The 26,055-nt window shown below is 42.1% G+C and overlaps 1 protein-coding gene across 1 annotated transcript in view; it reads right to left on the bottom strand.

The window, feature by feature from the left end:
- Positions 1-3,572: 3,572 nt before the first annotated feature.
- usp43b (ubiquitin specific peptidase 43b) overlaps positions 3,573-26,055 on the bottom strand; it is an 87,605-nt gene continuing 65,122 nt past the window's right edge. Inside the window, exons 9-16 of the mRNA XM_086288442.1 lie at positions 19,121-19,224; positions 15,398-15,475; positions 15,189-15,318; positions 11,914-12,256; positions 9,279-9,437; positions 8,655-8,828; positions 6,638-7,777; positions 3,573-6,180 (exon numbers count right to left, since the gene is read on the bottom strand). Of these exons, the coding sequence (XP_086144568.1) occupies positions 6,170-6,180; positions 6,638-7,777; positions 8,655-8,828; positions 9,279-9,437; positions 11,914-12,256; positions 15,189-15,318; positions 15,398-15,475; positions 19,121-19,224 (2,139 nt within the window). The 3' untranslated portion in view covers positions 3,573-6,169. The remainder of the gene's footprint in view (positions 6,181-6,637; positions 7,778-8,654; positions 8,829-9,278; positions 9,438-11,913; positions 12,257-15,188; positions 15,319-15,397; positions 15,476-19,120; positions 19,225-26,055) is intronic.

Genomic DNA, 26,055 nt, shown 5'->3' with positions numbered 1-26,055 from the left:
TGCCGCCTCAAGTGGAAGGAGGCTGGGGTCCATCTTCACACCTAAATTGGTGATGCTGGATTTTTCATGTGGAGCCAAACAGAAAAAGTCAAAGGCAGGGAAACAGCTGGAGCCACTGGATTTAAGAACTGTGACCTCAGTCTTTTCTTTCATTAAAATGGAGCGGTTGGTCCTGGCTCAGCTTCGGCGCCTAATAAGCTCATCACTGGACCCACTTCAGTTTGCCTACCAGCCTGGCATTGGAGCGGATGATGCCGTCATTCACCTCCTACATCGTTCCCTCGCTCACCTGGAGACCGCTGGAAGCACTGTGAGAATCATGTTCTTTGATTTCTCCAGTGCCTTCAACACCATTCTTCCCTCGGTTCTAAAGGACAAGCTGGTGAACTCTGGAGTGGACCATCACCTCACTACCTGGATCCTGGACTACCTCACCGACCGACCACAGTATGTGAGGACTCAGGGCTGTGTGTCGGACAGGGTCGTCTGCAGTACGGGGGCCCCACAGGGAACGGTTCTGGCTCCGTTCCTCTTCACCATCTACACTGCAGACTTCTCCCACAATTCCACCCAGTGCTTCCTGCAGAAGTTCTCTGATGACTCTGCAATAGTCGGCCTCATCACTGATGGGGACGACAAGGAGTACAGAGGTCTGACCCAAGACTTTGTGGACTGGTGCCAGCTGAACTACCTCCAGATCAACGCCAGTAAAACCAAGGAACTGGTAGACTTCCGCAGGCACAAGCATTCTCCACTGCAACCACTGAACATCCAAGGTATGGACATTGAGGCTGTGGACAGCTACAGGTACCTTGGTGTTCATCTGAACAATAGACTGGACTGGACTCATAACTCAGACGCCCTCTACAGGAAAGGGCAGAGCAGGCTGTACCTGCTGCGGAGACTCAGGTCGTTTGGAGTGGAGGGCCCACTCCTGAAGAAATTCTATGACTCTGTTGTGGCTTCTGCTATCTTTTATGGCGTGGTCTGCTGGGGCGGCAGCATCTCTGCTGGGGACAGGAAGAGACTGAACAGGGTGATCCGAAGGGCCAGCTCTGTTCTAGGATGCCCTCTGGACCCAGTGGAGGTGGTGAGTGACAGGAGAACGGTGGCTAAGCTGTCATCCCTGATGGACAACATCTCCCACCCCATGCAGCAGACTGTGACAGCACTGAGCAGCTCCTTCAGTGGGAGACTGCGGCACCCACGGTGTGGGACGGAGAGATTTCGCAGGTCTTTCCTCCCCACTGCTGTCAGACTCCATAATAAAGACTTTAACTGATCAAGCACACACATCCATACATATGCAATAATACTAAGTGCAATAATCCTTTCTGTCATCGTTGTATTTTTACTCAGTTGTATATAGCATTTGTATTTGTATTCTATTTTTATCTTATTGTATATTTATTTTATTTTATTCTACTGTATATAGTATTTTATTTTATTCTATTCTGTACAGTTGTGTACTGTATTTATTCTTATTGTATTCTAATTTTTGCCTCATAACTTTTGCACTGTCCACTTCCTGCTGTGACAAAACAAATTTCCCACGTGTGGGACTAATAAAGGTTATCTTATCTTATCTTATCTTATCTTATTAAGAAAATTCACCCCCTGATGTCTTTGAGACATTTAAGGAGAGGCTGAACAGAACCACTGTGTTTTAAAAGGAAATAGACTTGACAGCCATCAGCATATAAGCTGGTAGCAAATAGAAAGAGAACAGTAGAGGACCAAGAATGGAACCCCAAGGTACCCCCCAGGGGAGGGCAGCGGAAGTACAGGTAAAATCATTCATTATGACACACAAAGTCCTTTCAGAGAGGTCGGACCTAAACCACTGCAGAGCTGAACCAGTGATGCCCACCCACTGCTACAGTCTGTTTTTACAGTCTGTCGGCTTGCAAAAGCAGGTACGGTCTTTCAGCGGCTCCGGACGATCTGGTCAATCCCAAAGATCGATCTGGTGACGAAGATTCGTCTGCTCAACTCCATCGTTATACCTACCGCGATCTGTACTTGTGAGATGTGGAAAACATCAGCCAGAAGACTCAATGTGGCCCAACAGCGATGGCTAAGAGGGAACCTGGGGGTCTCTTACCGGGACCATGTCACCAATGAAGAAGTACACCGTCGGACTGCCACACGTCCCCTCCAGGACATTGTGACTGAGCGACATGTGCGCTTTGCAGGTCATGTTCTATGCCAACCCCCACACCAACTGCCCAAGATTGCCATCATGTGGAACCCACCCTGTTACGACCCGGCTCAAAAGCCACAACATAAAAAAAGGAGACGAACAACAGAGTGTGGGTGAGAAGAGGTTTCATCCTAAAATGGAAAACCAGGTTGGCTAAAATGGCTGGTGCCACCAAGGCAAAGACTAGTGCACTGCCGGAAAGCTTGCCTCAGGTATGCTTTTATCCACACCTGACTAGGTGTGGCCAATTAGCACCAGCTGAAAACACTGAGACGATTAGAAGCTGCAGAGGGACGTAACCAAGATGGAAACCAGGCTGTCCCTGTACAACATGGTAGAGAACTTTCATCGATGATTTACGCACCACAGACATTGCGATGAGGGCGAAGCAGCTGCAGCTGATCGAGTACGTTGGCGGACATTTGACGCCCAATGCGCCGAATGGCGCAGGAGGACCTAACTAACTAATTAGAATAATAACCATTATGACATGACATCATCACACAGTTACTACAGATTTGTTGGCTGCACATCCATGATGTGACTCGCCCATTCCACCACATCCCAAAGATGCCCTATTGGTTTGAGATGTGATGACTATGGAGGCAAACTCATTGTCATGTTCAAGAAAGCAGTGTGAGATGATATGAGCTGGACATGGTGTATCATCCTGCTGGAAGCATTAATACTCAGATAGGCTGTGGTGTTTAAATGATGCTGAGTCGGTTCCAAGGTGTCTGAAGTGTGTCAATAATTTTTGTTTTTGCACCAAATTCTGACCCTATCATCTGAATGTCAGAACAGAACCTGACACTCATCAGTGGAGGGAACAGTTTTCCAGTCTTCTGTTGTCCAATTTTGGTGAGCTTGTGCAAACTCTTCCTCAGTTTCACCCAGAGAACTGCCACATACTGGATACTTTCTATTTTTCAGACCATTGTCTGTAAACCCGAGGGACTGGTTGTGTGAGAAAATCTCAGTAGATTACCAGTTTCTGAAATATCCACTTAATTTCACTTAGTTTGAACTCCAGCGGGTAGCCTTGAGCATGTCAGCAAACTTAAATGCATGTAGTTGCTGCCATGTGATTGGCTGATTTCATAGTTGTGTTAACAAGCAGTTGAACAGGTGTAACTAACAAACTGGTTTCTGGAAAATTAATCTTGGTTATTATCTATACATTGTTTTGTATGCATGAACATTTTTTTTTTAAATTTAAAAATGTTATTATTCACACTTTGAGTTTAAAAAAAAAGATGATTAAGTATGAATTAAGAGGAGCCATGCAATGCCTTTTTTTTTAAATAAAAGAAAAAACTCAGCTGTTTTTCATTTATTTGAAGCAATGTTGAGAAAAATGCACCACAAATAATTCTGCCACACTGACATGATTTGTGAGAAAAGCTGTGTTTAATTTGCAACCCACAAAACTCTCAGTACGTTATGCAGATGTTACAGACAGTCCGATTCAAGAACTTGCGTGTGTTGTGTCACATTCAAACCTACCAAACCTATTATTCCGCCCTTTCGTGGTAATCTGAAGCATACAGTTTTAATCTGGTACTTAAATTACATAATTACACATCAGGTACAAAATGTAGACTTTTAAAAAAGTTAATAAAATAGAATCTAGCCATTGTTCCCAAATAATGTATCAGACACATCCTTCATGTATGATCACTTAATTTGGTAAATAGTGATTTTAAACAGTTACGTCAAATGACAGAACATAAAACAGCGAGGACAGATACAGTGTGTGCAACTAACAGGGACTCTGAAAAGCATCAGTGACAAATTTAAAACACTGAAAACAGTTTATTGTAAATCAAAAGCTTATCGTCGAGTTTGAATAGAGAAAAAAAATGTTATTTCTGGTTTGCTCATCCTTCCGCCGCATCGGAGAAAGCTATCACGGTGCAGCTCCAGAAATGGTGATTACTCTGAATTAAACAGACACTAAATATTCAGGAAGAGCTCCTGCTTCTGGCGGCTACTTTATACAATTTTCAGGGAATGCTTTGAAGCATGATTGCCATTAACACTCTGCCTATCTTCAAGTCTTCGATGAAAGAACAACCTACGATTTTTTTAAATCAGCAAAATTTCAATCCAACTCGAGTGAAAAAGACATACAGTACACACTCACTCTCCCACACACTGGAGCAGCAGATGTGGAGATAAAAAAAAAAAAACAGCCCTCTCCTTTATTGCTGTGCAAGCCACTGAGGTGGTAAAAACATGTGCTTTCTTAAAATTTCCTCATGACGTCAGAGCAAACCAACCACTGGAAAATGCACATTTGGAAAGAATGGGGTTTCACAGCTCCAACACCCCCCCAGAACAAACCTTTAGTCATGAAAGTCCCCTTACATACTCTTCACCAGCCGAAGTACAGATGAGAACAAAATTATTATCACCTGTATGAAATTTCTAATTTTCCCTATTGCTTTTGTAACAGAGCAATCTTGATAATCCCAAAGCAAGGATATACAAAGTGGTCACAGCATTTCCAGGTGTCAACAACTGGAGTGAGAAGTATCATCAAGAAATTAAAAGAGAGTCACAGAGTACAGAACGAGCCTGGCAGAGGTAGGAAGCCAAAGATCTCAAAGACTCTGGAAAGAAAATTTGCCAACAACTGCCAAGACACCATTGAATGACTTAGTCAAGTAGGGAATTGTAGTCTCCAAGAAGACTATCACTCGAACCATGTACAGGAGTGGATTGGGAGGTTGCAGAGCAAGAAAAACTTCTGCAGAAGAGACAGATGAAAGTATGTTACTAACAACTTGGAGAAATAATAAGCGTACTGGAAGCGTGTCCTTTGGTCAGATGAGATGAAACTAGAGCTCTTCGGCCACAGAGACTCTGCTTACATTGTAGGCCTACAACCAAAGAACACCGACCCCACAGTGAAACACGGTGGTGGGATTATTAGGCTGTGGGGATGCTCCAGTGCATCTTGAACTGAGGATCTCATCAATGTGGAAGGAACTCTATCTTGCAACACAGGAATGACCCAAAACACACATCGCTCCTGGGGAAGAACTCGACTGAGAAGACCAAAGTGAATATTATTGACTGGACTACACAAAACCCTAAATTGGATCCTACCTAAAATCTGTGGGATGAACTGAAGACCAAGTTCCATGCCAGAAGGCCATCGAATCTGTAGGAGCTTGAGAGATTCACCAAAGAAGAACATGCAGGTGGTTATCCAGCAAAAGGGATTCACATTTGACTTTTTACATCAACTGGGCTAATAATTTTGGCACTGATAAGTAAAATAACATAAGCATCCAAAATAAAACTAGGATGTTTGGAAAAGCTTTGTTAAAAATTGCCTGCTCTGTGTATCAGTACTTTGGAAAAAGGGGAGGCTAATAACTCTGTCCTCATCTGTATCTGTTGGTTTTGCCCAATTTGTACAATGCAATTGTTCCAAATGAGCTCAGATATGGAAAAGTGTACAAAAAAGAAAGTGCAACAAAATATAATATTTAACTGATAATACAGCCGGTTAACAGTGCTGTGTTAGTATAGTTTTTGCAGCGCTTTAGAACAATCTTACACATCATCGCCCATTAACTGTAAACTGTTCTTTAGTCAGTACATGCCACACTCCACAATGGACTAAAACTATGCAAATTCACCATATCAACCTCCACTTTCAAAAAAGTTGATCATAAACTCAAACATGTAGTGTACTAACAGCAGACAGCAGTGTAAAAACAACACAAAAAGTGCAGGAAACAAATCACATTACAGCAGTATTTTCCCTTAGTAATTCATCTCTGCATAGATTTCATTTAAGACACACACAGGTGAGAACTTAGAACAGTACTATGAAGGGGAGAGAGAAGATGTACTTTGATTCGGCGATGCCTCCAGCTGTGGGCTTCTCCCAGTGCGTGGGTGTGGAGGAATCAGTAGGGAGCTCGGGTGTTCAGCAGTCATTCAAGGCTCTCACAGAGGCACTTATAATGGGATATAAAAGGAAACAATTAGTATTTGATCACCTGTCAAACAGGAAATCAGCATTAGCATTGGTAACAAAGAAAAAGCTGGCTTCAACTGAGATTTTGACATGTGTGGCTGCATTTGCTGGAATTTAATAGCTTACACCTAATCCATCAATTGGAATTCATTCCACAGTTTCAATTAGTGCATTACAGCAGCAGGAATGTTTGGCCAATCCGCTTCCACTGTCACCACTTCTTTGTTCACCAAAGGCAGTTTCTCATTTTAAAACCAAGCTGACATAAGAAGAAAAACATCAACCATGCCGCTGACATTAGCTCTAATTTGTGCTTTTTGTTTTTTTAGACCAGACAAACTGAAAGGATTTTATTTACAATTCCACATAACATAATAATTAATTTCAGAGTGCAATGTGACCTTTAAAACAGGCCTCAGGGAAAGCTCCGTGCCTACCCAGTGAGGTGGTACTGTATCGCGTCCGCTGCAGAGTGGCGTAACCCGGCTTGTCCGCCAGCAGGACGCGGTGAGCTGCAGGGATCGTGACTTCTCCGTTCCTCTGCAGGGAGGCGCACCTGCGAAATGTCAAATCTAGTTTCGTCTGGATGTTGCTGGAGCTGTGAGCGCGTTTGATGTCGACAGGGTCATGACTTCCAGCCTTTCCGTTGACCAGCTGGACTTTGCAGTTATGGCCATCGCAGTTGGGCCCACCGGCGCCTTTCCTCTCTTCTAGTGCCGCAGCAGTCAGAGTCCCGTTGGAGAGGGACAGCTTGGCTAAATTGCTACTCGCCAGCCTTCCCAGATCTTCATGGTCTTTCAGGCGCTTCTCTTGCCCCTTGACTGGTGACCTTGGAATGTCTTTCTTCAAGAAACCGGGCTTAAAAAAAGAGAAGAGACTTTCTTGGCTCCGACCTTCATGTCCTCTTTGCACCCTCCTGTCCTCAGGCTGAAGGACCATCTGTAACAAGTCTTTTTGTGCCCTGGGAGTCGCCCCTATGTGGACCTTAGATCTTCTCAGTGTAGAATCTCTGCTCGGGGGTGCGCTGTGGCTGAACTGACCGCCTAGAATGGCCCCTCTCTGTAGCTGGAACTCCAGGGTCCTGCCCTGGTCTGGCCTCGCTCTCTTAGATGATCTCCTTCTCAGAGAATCATCATCTCGAGCTTTGACATCTTTGCTGCCATTATCGCCTCCATGGCCGATGTTTCTCTCTGCAAAAGTTCTGCTCTGTCCCTCTGGTATTTTGGGGGAGTAACAACTTTCAGAGCTGACTCTGTCTGTACAGCTGAGGCTGCTGCCGCTCGGTGAACTGCAGTCCTGTCCTGCTTCAAAGACTCTTCCATGGGGGTTTCTTTGTGGCGGGGTAGCCACCAGCGTGATGATGGGGTCTTTGGTACATCTTGGACGCCGACCGGACTCGAGATACTCCACCAGCTCTCCAGATTGAGTCTGGGCAGAGTGCTTGATACGGTCTCTGGAACCAAAGGACCACCTCAGTGGGAGAACTTTGTTCAGGGTGTCCTTGGGCTTAGTTGGCGATCTCATGCTTACACTCCTGCCCTGGTACCCTCTGACAAACTGATTGTTTTCTGACCCATCTATAGGAGACAAGACACGAGACAAAGTTTAAAAAAAGAAATTGACATGACCTGGATAGATTATTGTTATACCAGAATGCAAAAAATGCTTCCAAGGAGGAGGAGAGTTTAGGATGATATATTTGTAAAAATCTGCATGAATCTGCAAATTTTGCATGATTAACAAAGTCAAAATAGTCCTTATTTAAAGTTGGGGAAAAACTTATTTGTAGGTCTCCTGAGTTACACAAAAATGAACAATTTCTGACTTTCATAGTAGTTTCATTTTGATGGAGAGAGACAGAACATCAAAGAAAAATGCAGAAAAACACATCACATAAACATTATCTATTGATTTGCATGCAACTGAGTGAAATAAGTATTCAACAACCAAACCAGAGTCTGACTCTCAGAGATTGTGGTTGTGTTAGATTGGTGTGAATGAAGCACACAGAATACATTTCATCCATTCCAACCTCTCCACCACCTCTCCACTCACTGCTTAATTTATTTTTAATGAAATTAAATAATTCACATTGATATATTTTTAAAATATCTTTTTTTTTGGGCAAGACCAAAAAACTGTCAAAGGACGTCAGGGTCAAGATTATAGACCTGCACGAGGTTGGAATCACATCAAGATCATCAGCAAGAACAACAATAAAATACTAACTCAAAACAAGGAATTGTTTTCTCCTTTTGTTAAGATGAGAAAGGAGTTAACCAAGCTTTCCATAGCTTATCATTGAGACTGGATGCATTTGAATACAAGTCCTTTGGTAACAATGTAGCACTGTAAACTATAAAATGCACCTCATCTTTTACTCTTAAAGGGTTTTTTTTGCCTTCTTGTGTTTTATACAATATACCAACTATACACATTAGTCCAGATACCTACATGTTTCCACTGTTTTGGGAGGTTCATCTCTAAACACTGGCAACTCAGGAGACTCAGGGGCTTGTACGGCTCCCAGAGATCCTGGCACAGGTCCTCCTGACACCACACTGCCCCTCTTACTGCCCCCTGTCAGCCGGACCAGCCAGTGGTCAGAGGCGGACGAGCTGGTGGAACCTAAACAGAGGAATGAAAATAATTTGTTTTGTTGCTCTGCAGTCCAATAATAAGCATGCACATTAAGAGAAAAAGACCAACTACAGCTCCATTAGAAGAAGCAATCCTGCATTGAGATGGCAACAGATCTGTGATTGTGGAGTAGTATCTATTTTTCATCCATTAGGAAAAACAGACATTAGGTAGAAACTATGAAAAAGAGCGTCTCTGTGACTCATGTAAATAGAGACTGGCAGCAGGTCTTGTTGGCTATTAGCTACAACACAAGATGAGGCAGTGAAAATGAACACTGATGGGGCTAAAAATAGAGTTTTTACCAGATAATGAGGGTGTGAGGTGCAATGACACTCTCATGTTGCCTCCATTAGTTTTATATTATATGAATGAGGTGTAGCAGATTCCAGCCAACTAATAATAGCAAGGCACTCTGCAGCATCTGAAAGGACTGACCTGTGACTGAGGAGCTGGCAGACCAGGGGGGGATAGTGTTTCTCCTCTGGTAGAAGAGGATGTAGGCTCCACGTGTGCACACCTCCGCCTCTGGAACTGGCTCAGCGCTGCTGTCATCATAACTGTACCACTGGCCGTCAACAGAGTTCCTGCAATAGGCTGAAATTACAATGGAAAAAGCAGAGAGACCAAACTCTTTGATTTCTGCTAGGCTCCGGCGAAAGGATGTCACTGCAGTTGTTTCTTTATTTGACTAATTAATGAGTGAAAAAGTGGTACACAGATGGGTGTGTCTGTGGGAGTTTGCTCATAAACATACACAGGAAAATACACAATGCATGGGTAATTGGATCCTTAACTGTCTGTTCAGCTTTCTATTAATACCCATGCTGCGGCTAATGACCAAGGCAGCTGATAATATGAATGCTTTTCTATGTCTTTACCACAGGGTGTCCTCACTGGGCTTTTAAACAGATTGGATCCTTTCTGAGACTTGGGATGGCTCAAACTGGAAGTTCTGGAACAGCTCATTTCTGGCAGCTTGTCTGAGATGAGTGCAAGTCAATTACACTGTTTCTTCTCGCACTTGATGTAATTCTTTTTTACCCAAAGTCCTCTCAGTTAAATCCTTTGAGTTTCTATTTTTTTATTCTATTGCTTACTTGCAGTCATTTAGTTGTAGGCAGAGGACCTGTTTATGAATCAGACTTACATCAATCAGCATGTCAGCTGGCGTCTAATGATGGTGGTGGTCATGCTGTTTGTTTCTGCTTCTTCAAGAAGATCATTTTCGGGGCTTACAATGTCAATTTTTATTTTATGGAAGACTTGCCGAGGTTAATTAAGATCCTTGCTGTCTTTTTTTATTTTCTTTAAAGTCACGCCGATGTGCAAGTTTGCCCAGACAGAGCCATTTAGCATGCACTGAAGATCTTTTTCTGTGTGGGCGATGTTAGTGCCGTCATCTACATATTGCAACTCCACGAGGGCTGTGTGGGAGAAATCGGTCTTGGCCTTGAAATCATTTTATTTCATCGCCTAGCTTGAGCAGGCGACCCATATATCATAAGGCTACTGCAGAAACCTGAGTTCTATCTATCCCAGGGCTTTTGCTGCTTGTCTTCCCCCGCTCTCTCTCCCAGCTTTCCTGTTCACTCTAAAAACTTCTGTCATAATAAATGTATCCTCACTTTTATGGGAGAAAATGCTGCAGCCTTCTCTGGACCTGAGGTAATTTAATACAGACTGAGGTTAAGTGGAAAAGTGCTCTATGGTTGTAAAAATCAAAATTTGAAATTCTTTTTGGAAGTCATGACACATCCTCTGAGTGAAAGAAAAGAAGGCCACAAAAGCCACACACATCTCACAGGATAAAGTGTGAAGGCCCAGTTTATACTGAACGATGTAGCCTATAGAAAGGTATCATTATAACTTATGGTGCCAAAACTGCTTTTTCAGGGAAAGCCTTGCTTCTTTCATCTGCGTTACAGCATCATGACAGTTTGGGTGAGGGGTCAAATACACCAATTACTCACAGCATTAAAACCTGGAGCTGGTGCAGAGAAAGACCGGTTTCTGGAATGTTCTTTTTTACTGATTTTCGGACTGACTTTATCTGCTACTGTCACCTGAGCGCATGCCAGATTATTTTAAAACAGCCTCTGTCATCCCTCTGCTTAAAATCCCCCCCAAAACGTCCGGAGATCCCACCGACAATTACAGGCCCATTTCCAAACTTCTATTCATTTTTTGAAATCCTTAAGAAAGCTGTGTAAAAAATTCTGGTAAGAACCTTGCAACAAACAACTGAATTTTGAATCTCACATCCCAAAACTCATCCAGTCTTGCTTCCTCAGATAAAACTCAGGTTTTACATAAATCTCTGATCTCCCCAGCCTATCTTCAACTGGTCCAGAAAGCAGCGGTTAGACTGCTAACAAGACTTCGCACAACCTAAAAAATCCCCATGGTGGTGTGGTGTAAGAAGTAAGAAGGCCCTGAGTTCAAATCCACCATCTGGCTGGGGCCTTTCCCCCCAATGCGTGCACGTCACATGCACTTAGTGAAATTAGCTTAATTGGCGATTCCAAATTGCCCATAGATGTGAAAGGTTGTCTGCCCTGTGACAAATTAGTGACCTATCCAGAATCCCCACCTCTTGCCCATTGGCAGCTGGGATAGGCTCCAGCTCCAATAGGATAAAGTGGAAAAAAATGGATGGATGGATAAAGCCCTACATGGCCAGGCTCCTGTGTATAAAGTAGAGCTACAGAGACCTTAAAACTGCAGCTCTGATCAAGGTCTCCTAACGCTCTTATTTTAAAACCAGAGGTGATCACGCTTTTAGGGTTGTAGCGTCTAAACTTTTAAACAGCTTCCCTCATCCTAAGAGGTCGACTGAATATGTGATTTGTTTTTAAAAGAAGGTCAGCTTTTCTTAAATCATCTTTAATCCTTTTGCTGTGATCTGTGGCCTCTGCTTCTCCTAATACGTGTACAGGAGTTCATATGCAGGAATGAATTTACATCTATAAATATGGTCACTTGGTTTTAATGTGTTTTTATCTAAACTGTGAGGGACTTTGTTACTGTACAAATAAAGTACAAACTTCTAAGTACATTTCTTAGATGTTACCTGTGTAATGTCCACCGTGCATGCCTCCGTGGTGGTTGCACACAGCATACAGATCATACAGATAGTCAGGAGGAGCCAGGTCAGGTCGTCTGCTCTGCTTCCAGCCCGGCTGTAGAGGGTGCTGATGGGCGCCGTGGCTGCGATGCACCACGTGCGGTGTCATGTCCAGGCCCACCAGGGGGAAATGCACGAATGTGGTGAGCTTGTTCCTCCGCTCACCCACCTGCCTGAAGCGCTTCAGATGGAGAATGAGGATGTCTGGCAGGGTCCACAGGCTCATCTTCACCATGCCCTGCTGCAGCTGCTTACAATGGGGGCACTTCCAGGCATCATCAGGTGCCAGCTGATTGGAAAAACAGAGAGGAAGGGAAGCAGAGACAAAACTGGCGTTTAAATATTTGACAGTCTCTCAAAAATCCCTCTTCTGCGTCATATGTTTGCAAATCAGTTTTCCCCTCCTGTTTTATTGCATTCTTATAACGCACACACTGGTGCAGCGAAAACCTGGAAATTCTTTCTTCCTTTGCTCGTGGAGCACTCGGCTCGACTTTGACCAAGACGTACATTTAGAATCTGTTGCCATGGTTACTACTTGTGCACACTTTTCTCGCTTCCCTATGTTTACCATCCTGAATACTGTGAAGTGATGAGCTGTTGCATTCAGCAAGGTCATGCACTCAAACTTTACAAAGAAGCGCTGAAGATTGTTTATCGCTTTGTTAATGTCACATGCATCGCAAATAAAGCACGGCTGCACTTTTCGCTGACACACAACAACAACGACCATCTCATTGCTCAAAAAATACTCTGTGAGGCGAAAATCACCTCAAACATACGGAGAATCTCAGAAAAAAAACACATCCTCCGCTTGCCTTCTGTACCTTTGTAAATATTTGCATTTGCTTTCTGGACTGCAGTGAAAAAAAAGATAATTATGATTTTATGATTTTATCTTCTTTTTTATCAGGTTTAGAAAGGAATCAACACCTGCAATTTGTAAAAAGGAATTTATTTATACAGTGAAATATTGGTAAGTTGGCTCAATCAGAGGAACATTTACCGGCTTAGATTGAACAGCGTCTCCCTCGAGACTGCAGCTCCACCAGCTGGTAACAAAATGCAACTGTAACAAAAAATGGATTCAACTACTTTCTAATCTACGTCTACTCTTAATTATTCTAATAAAATGTAATAATAAATTACATTCATCTACATCTCCATGCAAAAAAACACAGGAAAAAAAAGTGCCTTTTGGATGTTTTACTGGGAAAAGAGACATTTTTGTCTCTGGAGTGTTTGGCTGAACGCATCACTGAAGCACATGGACAGTCATATGATTCTGACACTCCACATAATGGGAACAACCCACTTAAAAGCTGTCTAACACTGTCATGTACTGCCCACAGAGGAGAGCATGAACAGACATTTGACATGTTGCAGTCGATAAAAATACTTCGCCTGCTTGTTTTTACCTCTTTACCACCTACTGATAGACGATAGACAAACATAACCTTTCAAAAACAAACATTCCTTTCCCGTTTCAGTCAGCGTCAGTGTGTTGTACGCTGGCATATCTACATGCAACAACAACTGTCTATTTTTGAACTACCTGATTACTTCCTGATTTAATACCAATACAAACACAAACACGTGGAGCCAGTTTCACACTGCACTAGTTCAGTAGCAAAATGTACACAGCTCAGAAAAATGAAAGGAAACCTTTGAAAACACATCAGATCTCACCTGGAAAAAACAAACTTAATGGATGTCTATACTGATATGGACTGGAATATGTGTTAGGATATAAAAATATGTCACATGGTGTGACAGAAATGAAAATGATCAAAAACACCACAAAGAGAAGAACTGACGAATAGTCCGTTTTTTGCAAAATTTCATCGCAGCAACTCAAAATGTTACTCAGTACATGCTTGTATGCATGCCTGACGACATTGGGGAACACTCCTAATGAGACTATAGATGGTGTTTTTGAGGATCTTGTCCCAGGTCTGCACCAGGACCTACAATACTATGACCAGAGCCAGTTATTAAGAGACATTCACATTAGTTTCCTGCTGGAGGTCATTTTGTCACTCTGGCAGTGCTCGTCCTCTTACTCCCTGTCTGTCCAGCTCTCCTAGAGTAACTGCTTGCTTCCTGTAATCTTCTTCATGCTCTTGAGACCATACAGGGAGACGCAGCAAACCTTTCAGGCAGTGGCAGGTATTGATGTGCCATCCTGGAGGAGTTGGGCGATGTGCGTGACCTCTGTAGGGTCCACGGTGGTTGGTATGGTTCCAGCACTTCGAGCATTAGCTCTTGTTCTATTCGAGCTCTTGTCTCTTCTTATCGTTTTGTGCTTGTGGAGATTAGAAGCACTGCTGGTGCTTCGGCGTTGGTTTTGCATCCTTGGTTTTTATTCAGCCTCGATTCCTATTCTGAGTTTGTTATTTATTTTTAGTTCCTTCAGTGTTTCCCCATCTGTTCCTCCATCTGTCACTGCAGCTTCAGCGCCTCCTCATTTCAGTTATAGTGGCTCGTTCATTTCCTGTTTTTATTCTGTTAACTCATTTCCTCTGGCATCTTGTTCCTGGATTTTACTTTCTGTCTGTTGACTATCTTGTTTTTCTTCAGCTGAGCCTTGTCCCCCACCTGTCTCCACTTTATTGGTCAGCCCTCTGAGTATAAATAGTTCTGCCTTCTTCTTCCTCTTCGTCAGATTGTTTGTTGTACTTCCTGGTTTGCTTGTGTGGGTTTTCAATGCGGCTCCTCTCCCCTGCAAGTGCCGTCTGTTTATTTTGGATTGGTTTTGTCACTTTGGATTTGTTACCTCTGCTGGCCAAGCTATCAATTTTTAATAAAACTTGATTGTTTTTTTTAAATTCCTCATTCTGCTCTGAATTTGGGCCAAACTTTTAGTTGAATCTTGACACATACAAAACAACTTGCTAACTTCTATCCCATTGTTAGCTTCAAATGTTAAAGTGTTTTAATTGTGTCTAAAGTCTTTGTCTTTCCCTGATGGGTATCAGTAAGAAACATAGATTAGATGGAAATGTATTCATTGATTGATCTATCAGCATTAATATTGTATTATATTAAGATATTAATATTTTCTTTTATTTTTGTGCACAAGTTACCACTTTAAAAAAAAAACAAAAAACAGAAATCAATTACACAGTTTAGGCCGCTGAACTAAAAGAGCATAAGCAGCAACACATCCGTGCTGAACTGTTGTTCCAAACTGTAAATATCTATAACAGCACACAGTCTACCTGTTCCTCTTTGGTGTAGAGCTGGAAGCACTCATCCAAGGTGCAGCTGTACTGCTGTACATGCTGCTGTTGCTGATTCCTCACGCTCTCCGCATCCTTTACCACCTCCTCCTTAATGTTACCGAAGAGGCTGCGGGCACAAAGAGTTAGTTAAGGTTAGCGCGAATGCTAAAGTGATACTGAAACAACTGGATGCACAATGTACTGACCAGTCTTTGATTCTGTGTTCCCACTCGATAATGAGCTTCACATGTGGAGGGCCTCCTGAGCCGCACAGCTTCAAAGCTCTAAAAGACATCAGGATCAAAGGTAGTTGTGAGGCATCGGTACAACGTGACATCGATCCTGTCAGCAGGACTACTCCATCTGTTTTATTTCCATCAGGCTTTTCTAACATTTGCTGCAGTTTCAAGTTATGACACATTTATCAATTTACTGGACTGTTTAAGTACATGTGCACTGACGCTTTCAAACCACTAGGTGTCAGCATCGTTGTTGCTTTTAGATGGGACATAAGCAGTTGATGTTTTGACTCTGAGAGAGATGAACAATTTATCCCCATAAAATTAAACATAGGAGTGAATGTTTATGTGAGATGTGCAATACAGATGAACATATCTGAAGTAGCTGATGTTGATTTCAGCTTGTGCTGTTAGACTGCTGTCATCCCATTAAGACAGAACCTTTAAATGTCTCCATTAAAAATCAACTTTGAGCATTTCTGAGGTGCTGTGGAAGCTGTCGAACAAAATCAAAGTTTCAAAAGAAAATTAATAGAAAGAGCAGGAATCTACCAGCAGCTGTCATTCGTTTTTATGGCAGTTGTGATATGTGTGACACTATGCACATTATTATTTTAAGAAGAGCATTCTGTTGTCGGTACACAGATACAGAAATCTTTGAGCTAAAGTCTTAGATCAGGATGCTAAAACATGCTGATGGTAAGCAAGTGCAATTCCTATAATTGACACCATCTAGCTAATTATGGCAGCATGCTAACATTTAATAGTTAAAGAGACACCCACTAAAATAAGACTCAGGGGATGACTGAAGTCAGTAGGTGGTGCCGTTTCAATCTGATAGTGGTTCAGAGGTTTCACTCAAAACCAAAGTTGTTGCCATCCAATATTTACATCCATGCTTTAATGCTAACATGACCAAAAAGGTGCTAACAAGGCAATCTCTGACCTGTGTGACATTACACACAAACACAAACAGTTTACAGAGGCCAAAAGAAGTGAACAAAGTGTAGTGAAGCACTTGCACTAGAACACTCTTGCCTACTTGATATGGGCTGAGTTGGGGACAGAACATATTTCTGAATCATTAGAGTTCAAACGCTATCATTACACGAGATTCTCGGATACAGTGTGCTGCTTTTGCATTTGCATTTCAAAAGATTTCAAAAGCATTTGCCCCCATCAGCACCATTCAGTGAGTGAATGAACTGTTCTTCGCAGCCACACAAATGGAAGTCCTTTAAAGACCTTGCCAAAATGGTCCTTTGAAACAGCAATTCACTTCTGCAACTGAAAGCCATCAGACATGCGCCTGTAAAGAAAGAGGAAATGTCTGCACATTTCAGTCACTGCTGTGAAAATCAAAGCCAATCTTTCCAGTAAATGTGATATACATAAAAAAGATGAAATTAAAGCCAACTTTGCCTTCAGGACAGCATCAATCAGAGAATGCTAAACTTAGCATTGTCAGCATGCTGCTTGTAGCTTTTATTTTCAAGAAACCTTCTGGTTAGATCAGAGAGGAATTCAAATCCATTCAAACTGATTAAATTAGACCTAACATGAGTTAGCTTATTGAAACAGGTTATTGAAGTGAGTTTGTTGGATTTCAAACATAATACCAGTCATTCCACAACTCAGGAGATATTTACAATGATCTAATAATTCTTTAGACCAATAAAATATGAATATATCTGTCAAGGTGTGTGCTGTAGTAGGCAGGATGAAGGACAAATGCAGGACCCGTACACGGAATGAAAACTTAAAGTGTCACCTTTTATTGCGGGGAAGACTTTCCATAAAAAATAAACTCACAAAAAAACCAACCAACCAAACAAACAACAGAAAAAACTTGATCATGAAAACTAGAAATTAAACTGGAAACTTGAAAATAAAAAACACAGACTAGGAAAACAAACTAGGAACTGAGAACTAGAATTAAGCCAGGAACACAAAGAGAGAAAACAGCACGATGAGGATATCTGGATTCCTTATCTGGAAAACACGGGGCTTTAATACACAAGGGAGTAACGAGGGAATGGGAAACAGGAGGGAAGCACAGCTGGGCTAATCTGACATAACGAGACACAGGGACATAGGACACGGACTACCAAAGTAAAACAGGAAGCACGAGACAGTTTATAAAGAGGCAGGATAGACACTGAGACGTGGAAACATGACAGACTCTGGAACAGACAGAACATGAAGCACAGATACAGAAGGAACTAGACGTGGAGCACAGGAAGACATAAAGACCGAAAACTAAGACTAAGCATGCAACTCGCAGGGACCAGAAACTGAGCAGAAACCTAGAAACCAGGAACAGTAAATATAATACAAAACAGAAAAGCATAATTCAAAAAGTATAACTTAATCCAAAAACACAAAACACTGGGTCACCGACCCAGGACCATGTCAATATCAGCCTTATAGTTTGCTCAAACGAGATCTGTCGCACTCAGTTTTATTTATATAGCTTCAATTTACAACAACAGTCACCTCAATGTGCTTTACATTGTAAGGTAAAGACCTTATAATAATAGAGGAAACCCCAACAGTCAGAAGACCCCTATGAACAAGCACTTGGCGACAGCGGGAAGGAAAAACTCCCTTTTAACAGGAAGAAACCTCAGGCAGAACCAGGGTCAGGGAGGGGCGGCCATCTGGACTGACTGGTTGATGGGAGGAAGACGGGACTTCACTTATCTAGTATAAACCCTTACCAGTTGGCTAGCTACGCAAAACTAATAATTATCTCACAGTTCTGACTGTCCTTCCTATCCTTGATGTTCAGAAGCAGTTCTCAATGCTACCACCACCTCTTCTGTACTATTAGCATTTTCTAGATGATAGGCATCCCAAACAGTTCAGTTGTATAGCTGCTCTGATGGAGTGCTGCTGGGATGGTGGTCCGTTCAGCAGGTTTTTCCGGTTCTACAGAGGACATCTGAAGTCTTGTTCTTGATCGCCTCTCTTAGCTGGGTTACACATTTTGGTAAAACTCCTAGAAGACTCTGATCTCAGTCTCCTTGTATTTGACAGTGATTGAGGCCACTGCACTCCTGGGAAACCGCAAAGTTTCAGATGTGGATTTAGACCCTTCTGCCGATCTACACCTCGCCTTAGTTTTATCACGGGAGCATACAGAGTTATTCTTGGATGTTCACAGCTTGATCTTTTTCCTGATGTGTGGAGTCAATTTTTGTACACTTTACAGCCAATCCCTGCAATTTTCCACTGGTGGACTCTAACCAAGTTTAAGTAGACACCTCAAGGGCCATAAAAGATAACAGGATGCATCTGACCACAATTTAAAGTGGTACAAAATAGCCTCTGTATCCTTTTGCGAAAGGGAGAGTTGAATTTTTGAGAAGTGATAAATTTTGAAATAAAAATCTAATTATATAAAAATACTTTACACACTGTCTATTCAGAGCTCAGGGAATATGTTCTGTGACCTTTCGCTTCATGCACGCTTTCAATTTTTTGTTTGGCATAAAAGTTGCTGCAGCTGTGGGGGCTCCCAAGAGCTGCAGAGGAAGATTCAAGTTTCAACAGGAACTGCAATTAACACCCCAAAATAAGAAAAAGTCATTATGAGTGAATAAGTGATAATTGGAAGAACCAACACATAACATGGGGACTTGTTATGCCCTGATATACGCTAACTTATAAGATTCAAGGCATCCTGACCTGTCGACAGCAGGGTGGTAGAGAGGCTGCCCATCCTGAGGTGACAGGTAGCTGTAAAACACAGATCCCCCCACCACACGGATGTTGAACAGCACTCTGGTGTTCTGAAAGAGGAGCATAAAACACACGGTAAACACACGGACAGCATCAGGATACTTTATCATACAGCAGCACCTCCTGAATGTCTTTAACATCTCTCAGCGCCTCTCTATAGATACTGTAAGTGTTTTATACTTTCTGGATCTCAGCAGTATTATTAGATAAATGCATCTGCATGTAAAAATCAGTGTTAGTTTGCTCCTTAAGACGTTCTCACATTCACCATTTAAAAACGTAATGTGCTTTTATTTCTATGCAGTGTCAGGTAAACAAGTTAAAGCTCACATTTTCATTCATGTTAGTGCCGTGTGGCTACATGGATGGTTAATTCTTCATATTCAAATACACAAACTCACTGATTAGCTGTTTAGCATAAATAGCTGTGGCCAACACAGGGTCGACCCTTTCGGCGTTTGGATTTCTCCCCCTTTTTTCTAATAACCACACAGATGTTCACAATAGCTGCTAGTTTATTATTTCTTTTACATTTCCTACCTACGCTGCTTATTGCTTTTTATATGATTTATCACATTTTGATGCATTCTCAATCATCCAGGAAAGTAAATCAAATGTTGCAGGAAAGTAATTGCAAATGTACTGTTTATAAGATTGGGGAAACCTGCAGTCAGCTGAGACTGAAGAAGTCACCTGGATGAGTGACGAAATGTTTCTCCCACAAAACGCTACGTCCAGATGAACAGAATCAACTTTTGGAGATTTATCACATTATTTAAAATCACTTGGTGAAGTTAAAGCATTGGGCGGTATTCTCTTCTCTTATATTTACAATCTAGCACAAAGTACAGACGGCCTCAAAGAGCTGCTATTATCGCTGCAGACTTGTTGTCTGCATGTTACCACAACAACTACCAAAGCTCTGCTGCTTGGAGTTGAGTGTTATTATTCATCCAGTCAGGGTTTTGTGTACTGATCAGGCAAAAATGATGGCTCAGTTTGCCGAGCGCAGACCAAAAACAATTATTTTATGAACCTAATACGTGAAAGACAGTCGGCAGCTATATTAAGAGGTTGCTAAAAAATTTCAGGATTAGAAAATCACGAGATTATTTGCAAAGGCAAAAAAAAAAAGGCTTGTGAAAACTTCATTTAGTCACATAAAAGCCTTTTATTTATCAAAAACCACTTTACTGTCACACCCTATAACACTAAAACTACCTGGAAGGTCAAGCTTAACCACCTAGCCTCCCACCCACAGACATCACAAGTCAGAAAAAAAAGAATAGGAGGAAAAAGGGAGGTGTAGAAGTAGCAGTGTAAGAGAACAGAGACAGAGAGGGACTCAGTGCAGCTGGTAAACTATGGAAATGATCGCATGTCTAAAAACTGGGTGAGATGTCTGTTTTTGTGTGTGTTTTACCACACGGTGGGGTTAGGGGAGCAGGATTTTTGGAGGCCATCATCTGGTTGCCTAGTCACAAACAAGATACCTGAGCCTTCAGTACTGATTTGACTCTTTGTAATCTTCTGGAGTTTTTTTGGACACCGACACATGAGTGCAGAATGTACAACAGCTTCTGTTTTCCCATCACACGATCAGTCAGTGCTTCGCCTTGGCAAATAATTACTTCAGACATCACCCACTTCACCATCCCATTAGGTACATCCTTCCCCGCGGCTCACCAAAACATAGCCAGAATTTCTTATGGAAGGAATGGTGCCTCTTTATATAAGGCGTCATTGAAGGCTAATGATCTAAATCAGTCTTTACAGGCAATTTGTTAAGAAAAAAAAACTAAGAAAAAACCCTGAGTGAAACTTCCTGCCTTGATATCTTTCAGACGGTGATTAGTTGCTGGCGCTTGCGTGCTAAAAATGGTTCTTGAACAGCTGTTCCAAACTATTTAAAAATTCTGAAATGGAAATTAGTGTGGATAAAAAACAATGGCCTGTTTTTGTGTTATATTTAAGTTGGAGAAATGTGCTGTGTATGGGCTCGGGAGATACAAAAACAAAAATGGGCCATCGTGAAATATAGGCTGAGACCTGCACCTGACATTTTTAGCTCATGGCTTGAATCAGCACGGAGCATAGCAATTAAGTGTCTTTTTCTTAAATCCAAACCACAAACAGACTCAGGCTTTTCTCTCATATGCTATTCAACCACGCTGGAAAACACGAGTTCAGGAGAAAAAAAGAGAAAAAGAGTGTTTCTTGTCCTCTGAAGCCCGAGTATATTACCCTGAGATCTGCCTTAGATCAGAAGTGCTTTAGGAACGAAGGAATGGAAAAATGAAATCGATTTCCTTTTGTTCTGGGGAAATCTGTTGCTGGCTGGCCTCAAACACAAACTCCCACACGAGGCTGAGAGGAAAAGCTCAGACCGGCAGGATCTTTCTGATGACCAGGAGCACAGCGGAGCAGACAGAACATTCCTGGAGAATATTGACGTGCTGAGCCCACCGGTGCGCACGCACCCCTGGGGAAAGTTAAATGTTACTTTTGAATTACTGCCTCACAAATGCACACGCAGTACTATCCAGAATGTCAGCTAGCTGCTGAAATGCAGCAGTTAGCACTTATCGTTAGAAAGTAGCATTTTGAGGGCACACACACACACATACATAGTAGTTTATAACGAAGCTATCTTCACTGTCTGTGGTCAGTGAAGGCATCAAACGTCCGTGTGGTGTCTAGGTGCTTTGGGCGGCCTTTCCAAAGAATTCAAAACCATTCCTGCCTGTTTATTTGAATGCTAGATGACAAGTTTAAAACCAAAGTGACTTTTTATTACAGCCTTGCCAGGCTTGTTGTGAGTTCCACTGCAAGGCTTGTGTGTACATGCAGAGCGACCACCCAGTGAGTTCTTCCAACTCGAGATTCTCATCTCAAGAAGCAGAGAAAACTTCCTCTACAATAAGATACATGCACTTATATTTTTAAATGCCCTTCTTTTGACTCCTTCAACAACATTACCTCTCCTCGCACACATGAGATAATTCAGTCTGAACTCTTGTCTTGAGCTGCAATTCTCCAGAGATGGCTTAGCATCCATAAGGAGTCATGACAGAGCTGTCAAGCTTGAGATGTGTCTACATGATGTAGAGCTGTGAAAATACAAAGAGTCTGAACAGCACTGCAATGCAAGATCAGTGCTGTTTTCCCATATTCCCACATTCCATAAGCATCATTAGTGGGCGAGGAGGGAAACTAGAGTTTTATTTCCCTAGGACATGCAGCTCCAGTCTTTAAGCACAATATAGCATCAAGTGCTTCTTTAAGACCTTTAAAAAAATAGATCAAACTCTACTGTTAGAAGTTTGTTTCCTTCTGTCTGTCTATGCTTTCAAAGATGACTTTACCTTTTGACTGTCACTTAAATTCGTAACTGTGTCAGACCATATTCTTGACAAGTGACAAAAGTAGCATATTGTTCTGGTAACTGTTCTGTATGCGCTTATCTTCCTCCCAGCTTTAAGATGAATCTGTGAAGGCAACGCCAAAAACGAGGCGGAGCTAACAGACCATTGGTTGTGTGTCAGACAGTAAATATGAGATAAAAATGAGCCGAGAGATTCTCAGGTCAGTGTCGTAACCATAGAAGATTTGCATAGACTGTGCAGGCGCCGGGCTGCAACAGGTGTGGCAACACTAGCCTGAGGACCACGCCCTACATAAGGTCCACTGTCTGGAGAGGATCGTTTGATTCCCTTTTCATTCAACGAGTCAGCTCAGCGATTGAGACTTGCTGCGTGCCAAGGAGGATAGAAGGAGTAAGTAGGAGTGAACTGCTGCTGCTATTCTGTAACTGTGTTCTCTTATTATAAATAGACTAAAAATGTAAGCCCATATTTTTTGCTTTATGTCCTGCCTCTCAGGTTGGAAGTTACCACAGTGAAACATGAATATAGTCATTCTGAGAAATATAATGTGATAAGGATATTAAAGGTATCTGAATATACATTTAAAGACAATTTTCAACATCAAATGTGGTCAAGACGACGTGCTGAAGTTCAAACAGTAAAGCATCAGAGTGAGGAAGAAAGGTAAAGTAACTTTGAAGCAAATGGGAAGACAACAGATACTCAAATATTCACTTGTTACAATCAAGGTGTGCAGAAGAGCATCTCTGAACACACAACACATTGAACCTTGAAGCACCAGCAGCAGCAGAAGACCACACCGGCTGCCACTCCTGTCACCTAATATCAGGAAACTGAGGCTATGATTCACATGGGCTCTACAGAATTAGACAACAGACGTTAGGACAAACAATACCAGGTTGTTGTTAGTTTTAATATCCAATCAACAACTGATGGGAACACGAAATGTTTTTAAAAAACTTTTAATATATTTAAAGTAATGAAACAGACAGTTACACGTTTTCGTGAATCCTGGATAGAAAGGCTGTATGTGGGGTGCATCAGCCATTTACATGGAAGATCATGTACCACATTTCAAGTTTGAGTCTTTGAGTTTCATTCTGAGTTGTCATCCTCTCTCTCTTTACCTGACATTTTCTGATGCAAACGGTCATATGGGTCTACTTAGAAGGGCACGGGTCTCAACACTACATCGTTAAGTGATGTCAGTACCAGGAAAAATGGCAGAGGATGTGCGTTTTTTGCCTTTGCTAAAGCTAAAATTAGACAAAAGCGGAAAATATCCACTTGTGAGCATAATTCATTGAGGCAAGAAAACCACATATTCTGCTGAGTTGAAAGATTTAGAGCAAACATCTGCTCTGAGCACTGCTCCCTCCTTGGCAAAGGTAGGCTTCCAGAAAACTGATTATACTCTACGAGCCTGGTTTTAATTAAACAGCTGACAGCATGGGGCACAAAGGAGGCTGCAGATCTCCAACAGAGTTACAGAAAACGCTGCACCTGACTCTTCTCTTCCATCTCTCTCCTGGCGCTTCTGAAAGAGTGGCGAGCAAGTCTGCGCCTTTCTTGTGCTCTGTATGGCTGTTTATTGCAGCTGCATGGCACCTGCACCACGCGGGGAGAGGCACTGATTGAAAATCAGTTTGGCTGCACAATTAGCAACAGGCTTATGCACACAGTGATATGCTCAAGCACAGGAATGTGTTCAGTGCAATCATAGACTCTTTGTTTGGGGGTGTCTTGGTAGCAAAATTATTTACAAAGGTGAGTTGAGAGCTATGCAGTTATCTTTGTCCTTGTGTGCACAATACGACTGATAAATGCATATTGAGATAACAATAGCTGAAAAGAGTGATTGTTCTTGTATTTGTTGCTGAGGGTAACATGTAACCTGAGAGTGACATCCCGTTCTTAATCCATAGGGTTTAATGTGATGTCGTTCCACCCTTTGCAGCTACAACAGCTTCACTTCTTCTGTTTATGGGAAATTGAGGTCAGACTGATGATAAGAGACTTGCAGTCTCCGCTCTAATTCATCCCAAAGGTGTTCTTTCGAGTTGAGGTCAGGATTCTGTGCAGGCCAGTCAAGTCCTTCTTGCTCATCATCTTTATGTACCTTGCTTCGTGCATTGTTGCGCAGTCATGTTGGAACAGGAAGGGGCCATCGTCAAACTGTTCCCACAAAGTTGGTAGAATGAAATGATTTAATTAACTTACTAATCTGATCGGCAGATGGAGGAGTATTATTTATCGCTCCAGAGAACCTGTCTCCACTGCATCTGACGTCTTGTATTGGACTTGGTGATGTAAAGATGTCACAAACCTTTGGGAGATTATATAAATATATCACACAACTGTAAATTTCAGTTTAACACTGGAAGAAAAATCACAGCTTATTTTGTGTCTGATGTGGTTTTGACAGTTTGCATATTTGGAGGGGAAGGTATCACCAGAACGAATGTATGATTGGCACAGGTGGACGCTCAATGCTGTGAACGAGGTGCGCAATGATTTGGTTCTGTCCTGTAACTCTTTGCTGCTGAGTACAGATTTTTCAGGTCCTCATTAACACCAGCATTTTGATGGAAGGGAGCAGAAGTGAACTGAATGTAGAGCGTCAGGGGAATGAGGAACCCGATGGACAAAATACAAACAGGCAAGTTAGCTTTATTTCTTTTTACACAATGAAAACATCTCGTGCGTGTTGTTTCTCAGCAGTGCAAATACAGAGCGAAACAACAGATACTGAGACTCAGACACACCTGACGTGTGTTGTCTTTTTAATGGTGCAGATCAGTTATAACAAACTGTAACAGTTTGTAACAATGTAGCTCTCCTCTGAGTCAAATCTGCAATAAACCTGAGAAGAAATTTGATTGCCTTTATATTAAGAACACATTGATTCTCCTTTTTGGGGCTGCTTCCAATCACATGGTCTGGACTGATCCCCGTGTCCTACACAGGGACGGATGCATCAGTCTTAAGTTGATGCATCTATCGTCCATGTGAAGGTTCAAAGATTACAAAAAAGTGCTATTTGAATGAGAAAATGAGGCTTGTAGAAAGAAAGTGCTTTGAGTATGAACGGAGTAGAAAGTCAGTTTTAGATCGACCTTGGGTTGATCTAAAATACCATGTTATTCCAATTTTTGTGTATTATTTTTATTTACTATGTCAGTGCGCCCCAATCACATCCCATGAACAGCTCAGTGTGTATTAGTAAAGAATCCACATTCACCTCCTAAGAAATTCCAACATTTGCTCATAGAAAAGATAACACAGCGTGATTGAGACTGAGCAGGACCAGTAAATGTGATTGGCAAACAACAACGCTACACCGTAATGCATGAGTGGACAAAAGCAATGCTCCCAGCTCAAACGTGACTATATAAATGACTTATAAATGAGGCTCTGAGACAGAGGAAGCAATCTATTCATTCATCAGCACACGAAAAGAGGGAAATAAACAGCCTAGACGAGAGAACAGCTACG

This window comes from Aulonocara sp. 'chitande type north' Nkhata Bay, linkage group LG4 (assembly GCF_057382095.1).
Source record: "Aulonocara sp. 'chitande type north' Nkhata Bay isolate Kocher_YH1m ecotype deep benthic linkage group LG4, A_spYH_male_GT1.1, whole genome shotgun sequence".
NCBI lineage: Eukaryota > Metazoa > Chordata > Actinopteri > Cichliformes > Cichlidae > Aulonocara > Aulonocara sp. 'chitande type north' Nkhata Bay.
This window is presented reverse-complemented; position numbering and strand designations above follow the sequence as displayed.